We start from the raw sequence: 13231 nt of genomic DNA, 5'->3' as shown, positions 1-13231 counted from the left end.
ATAGGGGTACAGGACAATGGTGTCCCCTGTCCCGGTTACTGTTCGCGTTGGCAATTGAACCACTAGCCATAGCGCTGAGGGATTCTAAGAAGTGGAGGGGGGTGCTTAGAGGGGGAGAGGAGCACCGAGTGTCACTCTATGCAGATAATCTACTGCTATACTTTGCGGACCCGGTAGAGGGGATGCCAGAAGTAATGCAGATACTTAGGGAGTTTGGAGAGTTCTCGGGATACAAGCTTTTTGTAATGCACCCCGGGGAACTTCCGATACCTGGGGATCCAGGTAGCCAGGAACTGGGGAACCCTGCATAGGCTTAACCTGACGCGGCTGGTGGAGCAGATGGAGGAGGACTTTAAGAGGTGAGATATGGTGCCGCTATCGCTGGCGGGCAGAGTGCAGGCAGTTAAAATGGTAGTCCTCCCGAGGTTTCTTTTCGTGTTTCAGTGCCTCCCCATTCTGATCACAAAGGCCTTTTTTTAAAAAAATAGACAGGAGCATTACGAGCTTTGTGTGGGCAGGAAAGACCCCGAGAGTAAAGAGGGGGTTCCTGCAGCACAGTAGGGGCAGAGGGGGACTGGCGCTGCAGAGTTTGAGCGACTACTACTGGGCCGCCAATGTGTCGATGGTCTGTAAGTGGATGAGGGAGGAAGAGGGAGCAGCGTGGAAGAAGCTGGAGATGGCGTCCTGTAAGGGAACGAGCCTAAAAGCGCTGGTAACGGCGCCGCTGCCGTTCTCCCCGAAAAGGTACACCACAAACCCAGTGGTGGTGGCAACCTTGAGGATCTGGGGGCAGTGGAGGCGACACAGGGGAGTGACGGGTGCCTCGGTGTGGTCCCCGATAAGGAATAACCACAGGTTTGTCCCAGGGAGGATGGATGGGGGGGTTCCAGTGCTGGCAACGAGCAAGAATTAGGAAGTTGAGGGACCTGTTTATAGACGGGACGTTTGCAAGCCTGGGAGCGCTAGAAGAAAAATGTACGTTGCCCCCGGGGAACGCCTTCCGGTATATGCAAGTGAGGGCATTTACGAGGCAACAGGTGAGGGAATTTCCGCAGCTCCCGACGCAGGGGATCCAAGATAGAGTGATTTCTGGGGTATGGGTCGGAGAGGGCAAAGTGTCCGAAATATACCGGGAGATGAGGGACGAGGCGATGATAGAGGAGCTGAAGGGAAAATGGGAAGAAGAGCTGGGGGAAGGGATTGAGGAGGGGCTATGGGCTGATGCCCTAAGTAGGGGAAATTCCTCGTCCTCGTGTGCCAGGCTTAGCCTGATTCAATTTAAGGTTCTACATAGAGCACATATGACGGGAGCAAGACTGAGCAGGTTTTTCGGGGTGGAGGACAGGTGTGAGAGGTGCTCGGGAAGCTCGGCGAACCACACACACATGTTCTGGTCGTGCCCGGCACTGCATGAGTTCTGGGGGGGAAGTGGCAAGGGTAATTTCACAAGGAGCACTATTTTGTGTTTTTGCTAATTGTTTTTTTTCTCTTTAGTTGTTGTTAGTTCACTATATTATTTAAATAATGTTATTTACCAGTTAATGTATAATCCCTTGTTGAGTTGTAAAAACGGAAAAGTTTTTGTTTGAAAAATGTTAATAAAATATATATATATTTTTTTAAAAAGAGTAAAATAAAGTTAATTACGATAATGTCATATAAACTTAATAACTGCTAGAAGGAGAATATAAAGCCTTAAAACGGGGAGAAGCCAGCAGAGTCAGCTCTCATAGCTCGGTCATGGGAAGAATTGAACATAGCAACCGAGCAGAACAGCGAATCCATCTGAGGAAGACCAAAAGCTAAAGAAGAGTCAGCTCTCATAGTTGCCCTCGGTCATGGGAAAGATAGAGCATAGCAACCAAGCGGAGCAGCAAATCCATCTGAGGAAGATCAAAAGCTAAAGAACAGAGATTGTCAAGGTGGACCTGAAGGTCTTTTCAACCAACGAGGGGAATCCAGAAGCAAGATCTTTTTACTTTTTTGTAAAGACAGTGATTGCATCTTTAAAAGAAAAAATATAATAATAAAATAACTTTAAGTTTTAACCCGAAACAGTGGTCATTACAAAGTCTACTTTACTTACTTAGCAATGCGGGACCCAGGATCGATGCTACTAAGTGGCAAGTAGATAAAATTCTTCTATGAAGATATGGGTTATACCGGGGGATAACTTGAAAATATAGTTTGACCCGAATAGCACCCACCTAAGTCTGCATAGGAGTCAGGGAGTGAGAATCTCTTTTCACCATTTAGAATGTCTTATTGACCCTTTTTGGTATAGGGGGAATTCTAAGAATAGTGGTGAGTTTTTTTACTTCAAATGGTGGCCTTCTCCGCTGTATTGTTCGGGGCTCAGCCAGAAAACCACATGGTGCGACTTCCACGACACAACGCTGGAGGAGCCTGCCGTGCTAGCAACTTTGTTCCGTGAAGATAGGGCCGCCATTTTTAAAGTCTGCCACAGTGCACAAGTGTTCACCAGGAACAAAGCCCCCCAGACAGTCCCAGGGGGTAGTGTCAGGGCATGACCATTTTCTCCTGGGTGATGCACACATCGCAGTTCCCCTGTGAGGTCTGCTCCCCAGGTGCACGCCTTGGGAGATGGGTTGGGTTTCGAAACATTCTACCCTCACGCCAACGAGAATGGCGTAGATTCCATAGAATCCCAACAGTGCAGAAGGAGGCCATTTGATCCATCAAGTTTGCACCAAACCTACCTAGACCCACTGCCCTAACTTATCACCGTAACCCCGCACAAGCTGCATATCTTTGGACTGTGGAACGAAACCGAATCACCCAGAGGAAATCCACGCAGACACAAGGAGATTGTCACTCCACAGACAGTCACCCAAGGCCAAATTCGAACCCGAGTCCCTGACACTGTGAGGCAACAGTGCTAACCACTGTGCCATGATTCAGGCCCGCTCTGATAATTATATGTTAATGTTTCAAATGATGTTCCCGCGCTACATCACCGATGGGGAAGGGGACAATCACATCACACATTTAGGTCGACGTGAAATCCGATGTGAACTTAGAGATTTTTCACTCCCGGTGCCAAAATCGCCAGAGAAAAGTGGGAACGGGAAAACCACGGTTTCTCCTTCCACAAATGCTACCTGCCCAGTTGAGTATTTCCAGCACTTTTCCTTTTTTATTTCTAATCTTTACTCTTTACAAGTTTTTAATTACATAGACACAATTATAAACACGTACCTCTAAACGCAACTACCAGCGATTGAGTTTGCTCCTGTATATAGGAACAGAAGTGAATCCCCAGTTCATGCCCACTACTGGGCGACAAATAAACAACCACTCAATTAATATACAGTTAACAAGACTGTTTCATTGTTTAAGCCACTTGTTTTGTGATTTAAATGCATGTTGTCAGATGTACCTCACCCTGTGGTTCGCTTCTATTCTTCCCACTACTTTCATAACTTAGTGATTTGCCGAGTAATCTAAACAGGGTCTTGGTATAAATAAATTAATACTAAAGTAGAAACAATCTAATATGCAGCATACACCAATCTACAAAACTATGACCAAACTGTACAAGTAAAAACAATGAGGTTGTTACGAGCAGAAAAACACAAATAAAAATGAGTCTGGGGAAGATTTATTACTATATGGATATACTTACATGCAAAGCATATATGCATGTATGAAATTGGGTTCCATGAGAGGCAGTAAAGGCCCATCTGCCACAAATTTGTTGCAGCACATGAACTGTTTACATTGTAAGACCGAATTTTACAGAAAACTCGTGTTCTTCTGAACAACATTCAGCTTTTGAAAAAAAATGTACAGTGCATTCATTAATTTTACATTCATTTAAACCAAAACCTTGTGGAAAAAAGTGTTATACTGCTAATTTTAAAGATAGTTTTTATGTATTGTACAAATGCAATTTTCAAAAGGGATATGGCACCTTATTTAACCAGAGTATATGTGGTTTGCTTAATCAACAATTCAAAGTAAGGCATCTACAATAACAATTGTGGCAATTTGCTCATTATACATGAGCACAAATTCAATAATAATTGCACAGATAAATACATTTTTTAGCTGTTGAACCTATTCATTTTTTGAATGTCAATTACTCAAATTTCCCAATTTAATTAAGGAGTAGACTCCCATAGCAAAGAAAATCTGAAGCAATTTGCGTATTCAGTAAAGCCTCATAAGTAACGTAATCTAATGGCTTTCATGTGACAATACCAACCTGGGAAATGTCCGGCTTCGAAGCTCTTTAATGAACACTTGGCTTCCATTCTGCACTGGTCTTATAATATCCACAGTATGTATCGGCTCATACTTTTGCCTTTTCTTTTTCACTAGGAAATATAAAAAGGAAAATATTTTACTTAAAACGTCTAATAAAATATTACAGCTCTCGAAAAGCATCTTTTAATATCACACGGGAGAGGGGTGTGACACAAATGCTTTCAGTCAGTGCCTTTCGTGGCCTTAGGATGTCCCAAAAGTACTTAGCAGCTGATTAAATACTTTTGAAGTGTAGTCACTGATGTAATGTAGGAAAGGTAGCAGGAAATGTGCACACAATCAAAATCCCACAAACAGCATCTGTTTTAGGTATAGCCAAGGGATAAATATCAGCCAGGACACCAGTACAACTCTCCAGCTCTTCTTTAAATAGTGCCCGAGGATCTTTTACATCCACCTTAGTTTAACATCTCATTTGAGCGAGCACCTCCAGGAAAGTTAAGCACTCCCCCAAAACCAAACTGCAAGCATCACCCTGAGCTACGTGGAAACATTTCTAGAATAGGCCTCGAGGCCATGACTTTCTGGCTCAGAGGTGAAAGTGCAACCACTGAACCATGGTTGATACCAATAATTAGTTTAAAAGTGGATTACTGATCTTTTAAGAGTGTTATGCCTTCTTCATTATAGTTATGCAGGTGAACTGTTATAGTCCGAAACTAATAAATAGGTCATTTCATTCCTATAGGTGCTGCCTTAAGCAATTCAGTGTTTCAATTTATCAAGTACATTCTTTGTAAGCAGAAAAAAAGGTGGAACCTGCGCCACTGAAACTCAGCAGCAAATATATTGAGGACTAGCTTATCTATTATCTGACCTGGTTCTTACTTGTTTGGACTGTGGCAACCTCAATGAGTGAGTGAATATAAAAAATGTATTTTACGCTTTGGCAATTTGGGATTGTACAGTACAGTATCAACAAATGGTGGCATCAACATACAGGGCTTTTCAATATAAATCTGGGGTCTTCCATGAGAGTGATGAGGAGTTATTTTTGGCTTAGTGATTCCAAAGGCATCTATTCTCCATTAGCCTTATCTATCTGAAGTTGTGCACAGCATGTTCCAGGTACGAGCAATTATTATAGTAGTGACAGACAAAAGAGCTGCTGATGAATAGATAGTCTGAATAATTGTGCTGACCTTTGCAGATCAGTTTATGCGCAGGAAATTACAGTCTGCAGTTTTTTTTTTTATTAAACATTTTATTGAGGTTTTTTTGGTATTATAACAACACAATAAATAATGTACATGAAACTATAAACATAGTACAAAAGCCATCTCCCTCCCTTACAGGTGCCATCTTTATTAACCCCCTACTCTAACCTAAAATAACCCCAACCCCCCCCCCCCCCCCTTCTGCTGACGATTCATTTTCCACAAAGAAGTCGATGAATGGTTGCCACCTCCGGGTGAACCCTAACAGTGACTCTCTCAAGGCGAACTTGATTTTCTCCAAACAGAGAAAGTTAGCCATGTCCGATAGCCAGGTCTCCGACTTTGGGGGCTTTGAGACCCTCCAAGCTAATAGTATCCGTCTCTGGACTACGAGGGAAGCAAAGGCCAGAACATCTGCCTCCTGGATTCCCAGGTCTTCCGACACCCCGAAAATCGCCACCTCTGGACTCGGCACCACCCTGGTTTTTAACACCGTGGCCATGACATCTGCAAACCCCAGCCAAAATCCCCTAAGCTTCGGACATGCCCAGAACATGTGGACATGGTTCGCTGGTCATCCCGCATATTTTACACACCCGTCTTCTATCCCAAAGAATCTGCTCATCCAGGCCACTGTCATGTGAGCCCGATGAACGACCTTAAATTGTATCAGGCTGAGCCTGGCACATGTTGCGGACGCATCGACTCTACTCAATGCGTCTGCCCATAGACCATCCTCTATCTCTCCTCCCAGCTCCTCCTCCCACTTGCGCTTCAGCTCCTCGGTCTGAGTCTCCTCTGACCCCATAAGTTCCTTGTAAATGTCCGAGATGCTCCCTTCTCCTACCCACCCTCTGGAAACTACCCTGTCCTGAATCCCCCTTAGCGGTAGGAGTGGGAAGGTTGACACCTGCTTACGTAGGAAGTCCCGCACCTGCAGATACCGGAATTCATTTCCCCTCGACAACCCAAACTTCTCCTCCAGTGCCCTCATACTCGGAAAGCTCCACTCTATAACCATATCCCCATCCTCTCAATCCCTGCTCTCCGTCATATCCGGAACCCCCCATCCATACCTCCCGGGGCAAACCGGTGATTATTACAGATTAGGGACCAGACCGATGCTCCCTCTGCTCCCAAATGTCTCCTCCATTGCCCCCAGACTCTCAGGGCCGCCACCACCACGGGGCTGGTGGAGTACCGTGCCGGCGGGAATGGCAGAGGCGCAGTTACCAACGCCCCCAAACTGGTACCCTTGCATTAAGCCGCTTCCATATGCTCCCATGGCGACCCCTCCCCCACCACCCACTTCCTGATAATGGCAATATTCGTATCCCAGTAATAGTTACTAAAACTTGGCAGCGCCAGACAGCCCTCTCCCCGACTCCGCTCAAGCATTACCTTCCTTTCCCGCGGGGTCTTGCCAGCCCAAACAAAGCCAGAGATCGATTTGTTGACCCGTTTAAAAAAGGACCGCGGAATAAAGATGGGGAGATATTGAAACACAAACTAGAATCTCGGGAGGACCGTCATCTTCACCATCTGCACCCTCCCAGCTAATGGCAATGGGAGCGCCCCATCTCCGAATATCGTCCTTCATTTGGTCTACTAGCCGGGCCAGATTTAATTTATGCAGGTCGTCCCATTCCCGCGCCACTTGAATGCCTAGGTACCTAAAGCTTCCCCCTACTAATCTAAACGTCAGCTTCCCCCAGTCGCCTCTCCTGGACCGCAAACATCTCACTTTTCCCCATATTTAGCTTATACCCTAAAAACCGGCCAAATTCCCCTAGAATCCTCATGATTTCTTCCATCCCCTCTAATGGGTCTGATACATACAGAAGCAAGTCGTCTGCATAGAGCGAGACTCCGTACTCCAAACCCCCCCCCCGGACCAGCCCCTTGAGGCTCTCAGAGCAATTACCAACGGCTCTATACCTAGCGCGAACAACAGTGAGGAGAGGGGGCATCCCTGTCCCGTCCACAGGAGCCTGATACAGCAACCTGACCCAGTCAATAAAGCCCCGCCCAAATCCGAACCGTCCCAGTACCTCCCACAAATAATCCCATTCTACCCGATCAAAAGCCTTTTCTGCATCCATTGCGATCACTACCTCCACCTCCCTACCTTCCGGGGCATCATGATCACTTTTAACAACCTTCTTACATTGGCCACCAACTGCCTACCCTTAACAAACCCCGTCTGGTCCTCCCCAATAACGTCCGGAACAAAATCTTCAATCCTGGAGGACAAACGCTTGGCCAGCAGTTTGGCGTCCACATTCAAAAGGGATATCGGCCTGTAGGACCCACACAGCTCCGGGTTCTTGTCCCGCTTCAGAATCAGCGAAATCGTGGCCTGTGACATCGTCGGGGGCAGCACCTATCTTTCCCTTGCCTCATTAAACATCCTCATCAACACCGGCCCCAATATCCCAGAGAATCTTTTATAAAACTCCACTGGGTACCCATCCGGCCCCGGGGCTTTACACGCCTTCATGGCCTTCAGACCCTCCACTATCGCTTCCAACCCGATTGGGGCCCCCAGCCTTTCTACGGGCTCCCTGTCCACCTTGGGAAATTCAGCCCCCCAAAGAAGTGCTTCATCTCCTCCGGCCCCGAAGGGGGTTCCGACCTATACAGCCTACTGTAGAAATCCCTAAACGCCTTATTCACCGCTGCTGAATCTCCAACCTGGTTCCCATCTCCGTCATTAGTTTCCCTATCTCCCTGGCTGCCTCCCTCTTTCTAAGCTGCTGGCCTTCTCTCCATACTCCTACATTGCCTCCCTCGCCTTCTCAGCTGCTCCACCGCCCTCCCTGTGGTTAACAAGCTGAACTCTGCCTGTCGCCTCCGCCATTCCTTTAAAAGCCCTGCCTCTGGAGTCTCCGCATATCTCCTATCGATCTGTAGTATTTCCTTTACCAGTCGGTCGGTCTCTGCCCCGTCCACCTTCTCCCTATGGGCACGTATCAAGATCAGCTCCCTTCTGACCACCACCTTCAGTGCTTCCCAGACCATCGCTGGCTGCTGAAATTTCCCTTGTGTCGTTGACCTGCAGGTAGTTCTGAATACATTTCCTCAGCCGCTGGCACATCCCTTCGTCAGCCAAAAGTCCCACATCTAACTTCCAGTGCGGGCGCTGGTTACTGTCTTTACTAAGACATGGTCTGAGATTGTGATCGCCAAGTACCCACCCCACCAGCAAGGCCCTGCTCAAAATGAGAAAATTGATCTGGGAGTACACTTTATGCACACGTGAGTAGAAGGCGAACTCCTTCACCCTCGGCTGCCCAAATCTCCATGGATCCAACCCCCGACCATCTGCTCCATGAACCCCTTTAGTTCCTTTGCCATTGCTGGCACCCTGCCCGTTTTTGAGCTTGACCGGTCCAGGCCAGGGTCAATAGCTGTGTTGAAGTCCCCTCCCATGACCATCATGTGCAAGTCCAGGTCCGGTATCTTCCCCAGCATCCTCTTTATGAACTCCACATCATCCCAATTTGGCACATACACATTTACTAATACCATCTGCACCCCCTCCAGTTTCCCACTGACCATAATGTAATGACCTCTCACATCCGAAACTATCCCACCCGCCTCAAACACCACCCGCTTATTGATCAGGATCGCGACCCCTCTAGTCTTTAAATCCAGTCCCGAATGAAAGACCCGACTGACCCAGCCTTTCCTCAATCTAATTTGGTCAGTTACTCTAAGGTGCGTCTCCTGCAACATTATCACATCCGCCTTCAGTCCCCCAAGATGCGCGAACACACGTGCCCTCTTGACCGGCCCATTTAATCCTCAAACATTCCAGGTGATCAGCCTAGCTGGGGGGCTCAAAGGCCCCCCCCCCTTTCGCGATCAGCCATCCCGTTTTTTGGGGCCTGCTTCCAGCCCATGCTCCGCGCCTCCACCGGTCCGCCCCCAGGCAGCCTCCATGCCCAACCTCCTCTCAGTCCCTTGGCCCAAGTCCCTCCCTCGTCAGCAGAACATTCCTCCCCCCCCCCCCCCCCCCCAGTAACAACACTCTGTAATCCAACCCCCTTGATAAGCCCGCCCAGCTTGCGTGGTGGCCCCCATCCCTGCCGCCGGATAGTCTCCCACCTATTGTTCCCTCCAATCCCGCCGCCCCGCTCATACAAACATACTCCAACATCACCAATCCCCAGAGAGAAAAACACCAAAATCTAAACAAGCACACCTTCATCCCCCAACAGTGCAAATGAAAACCTTAACTCACTGAGCTCTGTCACTGGTCCCAAATCAATACAGAAGGCATTACAAACAGCTTCCACAAAATGAAAAATGAGAAACCTTTTTTTTTTATAAAAGAGAAACAAAAAGAAAAAAGAAAAAACATGGACGTTGCAGCAAAGTTCAAAAGTTCTCAGTCCACCACCAGTCCTTCCGTTTTCACAAAGTCCAGCGCGTCCTCAGGCGACTCGAAATAAAAATGCTGTTCCTCATACGTGACCCGGAGACGGGCCGGATACAACAGCCCGAACTTCATCTTTTACTTAAAGGATCGACCTAATCTGGTTGAAGCCTGCTCTTATCCTGGCCACCTCCACATCAGGTCTTGGTAGACCCGCAGGATACTATTGTCCCACTTACAGCTCCGTGTCTGCTTGGCCCACTGTAGAATGCGCTCCTTATCCAAGTACCTGTGGAATCTCACCACCATTTGCCTCGGAGGGGTATCCCGTTCGCGGCTTCCTCTGTGAGCCCTGTCCACCTCCAAGGGTCGGGAGAATTCCCCATCCCCCAGCAACAGTCTGCAGTATTAAGACATATAATGCTCAATCCGAGATGATAAACTTTTAAAAATAAACAGATTAATTAAAACAAGTATTTTTATTCTAACACTGCAAACAATCCCTTTTAGGCTAACATTTCAAGTAGTATCTGAAGTAGCCATTAAACTGATAGATAATTTGATTGGTTATTGTAAATCACAGGAAAGCATCTTTATAGGGCAGCACGGTAGCATAATAGTTAGCACTATGGCTTCACAGCGCCAGGGTCCCAGGTTTGATTCCCGGCTTGGGCCACTGTCTGTGCGGAGTCTGCACCTTCTCCCAGTGTCTGCGTGGGTTTCCTCGAAAGACGTGCTATTCGGTCATTTGGACATTCTGAATTCTCCCTCAGTGTACCCAAACAGGCACCGGAATGTGGCGACTAGGAGCTTTTCACAGTAACTTCATTGCAGTGTTAATGTAAGCCTACTTGTGACAATAAAGATCATTATTATTATAAAGCAATGGACTATGCTTTGAAGTAACTTATCACTCAATGCAGACATTGATCCACCAAAGCTGTAAATATTCTTGACTAATCGTCAAGAGATATGTGCAAGCCATGGAATCATGGCTTGAAAACGTGTATTCTTAATGCAATACATGCTATGTGCATATACAAATAATGGCACTTGTTGCTGAGGTTCAACACAATCAACCAGTTTGTACTTGTAAAAGAAAGTCTTCACTATATCACCAACCCCAGAAAGCAAATGCTCCTCCTAACCTAGAACCTGTGGTTTGAACTGACAAAATACTACACCAGATCCAGAGATTAAAGGTTTGGCGCATGAAGAGAGATTGAACAGTTTGGGGCAGTGACCCGGGGCCAGGACTGAATCCGGGTGCTCGGCGCCGTGAGGCAGCAATGCTAACCACTGCACTACCGTGCCACCCTTGGAGTTTAGAAGAATGAGTGGGGATCTGATCGGGGTATATAAAATATTAAGAGGAGGATGGCAAGGCCGTGCAGTGATTAGCACTGCTGCATCACAGCACCGATCCTGGCCCACTCCTTGTGGAATTTGCACATTCTCCCCGTGTCTGTGTGGGTCTCACCCCCACAGCCCAAAGATGTGCAGGGTAGGTGGATTGGCCACGCTAAATTGCCCCTTAATTGGAAAAAATAATTGGGTACTCTAAATATATTTTTTAAATACAATAAAATACAAGGAGGGATTGATAAAGTAAACGTAGACCAAACATTCCTCTTATGGGGAAATCTAGAAAAAGTCACAGATATCGGTTGAGAGACTGTAGATTTAAAACTGAGAATGGGGAGGAACTACTTCTTGCAAAGGATGGTGAATTTGTGGAACTCGCTGCCCCATAGTGCGATGGAGTCTGAATCATTACATGGTTTGAAGGAGATATATATTTCTGATTTAAAACGGGTTAAAGGGATATGGGGAGCAGGCAGGGAGGTGGATCTGAGGCCAGGAAGAGATCAGCCATGATTTGATTAAATGGCAGAGCAGGCTCGAAGGACTGAATTGCCTACTTCTGCTCCCAATTTCTATGTGCCTACGTAAGAGCATTTTAATAATGATAATAATAATAATTGCTTATTGTCACACACAGGCTAAATGAAGTTACTGTGAAAAGCCCCTAGTCGCCACATTCCAGCGCCTGTTCGGGGAGGCTGGTAAGGGAATTGAACCCGCGCTGCTGGCATTGCTCTGCATTACAAGCCAGCTGTTTAGCCCACTGTGCTAAACCAGCCCCGTATCTGCCCAACAGCAACTTGCATTGATAAATCACTCCAATTGTAATGAACTACCCTTTGCCGCTTAACAGGAGCATTATCAAATAAAATTTGACAGCAAGCCACAAAGAAAATGCCTGTTTTTAAGGAGTGTCTCAGATATTCAACTTTTATGCCAATATATACAGTAGTTGCACCAGCAAAAAGGCCTTTTTAAATCCAAAAGATTCCATTCAGGCTTGTGAGTAACCCCCACCCGCAAAAAATAGAAATTTATAGTTTGACTGCAATTGAATGCAGATGTCACCTTCCCTAATAAATTTAGGATGAACATCATGCACAATTATGTTATCATGCCAGACATGGTAGGTGACAATTATCATCAAATTCAACATATTTTCACCACTAGCTACCAAGAGTCACTAGAACATCAAGAAATCTACAACGCATCAAGTCAAAGGTTCAAAAAAGAGACTGCATAAATTCAAGAAATGCCAGATTCAGATCCAAAAATGCTGAATTCAAGATACAAAGATGATGAATTCCAGAAAGATTTTCTGGAAATGTGGAAAATACCACAAATCTTCCTTCAAGCTTAAACATATGCATTAAAGATATAGCTGTTGAATTTTTAAAGTGGAATCAAGTTTTAAATCTTAATCAAATGTGAGGTCTCCTCAGGAATTTTATACGTGTTACAATTTTATACGTGGGGCTGGTTTAGCACACTGGGCTAAATCGCTGGCTTTTAAAGCAGACCAAGCAGGCCAGCAGCACAGTTCAATTCCCGTACCAGCCTCCCCGAACAGGCGCCGGAATGTGGTGACTAGGGGCTTTTCACAGTAACTTCATTGAAGCCTACTTGTGACAATAAGCGATTTTCATTTTTCATCTATATTCCGACCCCAAAATTAAAATGTAAATTTTTATTTATAGTTTCAAGTGATAGGCATTCTAAAGATAGTTCGTCAAGAACAACAGTCAATTAAAACCCCTTCATAGACAATTTCCATTTAAAAGACATCAAACAGATTCTATAGTTCAGGGATTCAAAATTCACTTCCCTTTAGCAAATAGGATACTCTCGTCTGGGACAATCAATTGGGAAATCGCAGTTTCCCAGTTGTCATAACACATTTTGGATTGTCAAATCTGCTAGTCAGTAGGAGTTTCTTGAATAATATACCTTGTGGTGGAGGGTCAATAAGAAAACAATGGGGTTTTTGAGGCCAGCCAGATGAAGTGCTACATTTTTCTTTAAGTTCTGCACTTTCCCA

At 46.0% G+C, this 13231-nt stretch overlaps 1 protein-coding gene across 2 annotated transcripts in view; it reads right to left on the bottom strand.

Moving 5' to 3' along the window:
* The window catches only part of phf2 (PHD finger protein 2), a 197853-nt gene that overhangs the window by 119756 nt on the left and 64866 nt on the right, over positions 1–13231 (bottom strand). For both annotated transcript variants that reach the window (XM_072472519.1, XM_072472520.1), the window contains exon 3: positions 4229–4340. In XM_072472519.1, coding sequence (XP_072328620.1) covers positions 4229–4340 — 112 coding nt within the window. The remainder of the gene's footprint in view (positions 1–4228; positions 4341–13231) is intronic.

The sequence above is a fragment of the Scyliorhinus torazame genome, chromosome 13 (assembly GCF_047496885.1).
Source record: "Scyliorhinus torazame isolate Kashiwa2021f chromosome 13, sScyTor2.1, whole genome shotgun sequence".
NCBI classification, from domain to species: domain Eukaryota; kingdom Metazoa; phylum Chordata; class Chondrichthyes; order Carcharhiniformes; family Scyliorhinidae; genus Scyliorhinus; species Scyliorhinus torazame.
This window is presented reverse-complemented; position numbering and strand designations above follow the sequence as displayed.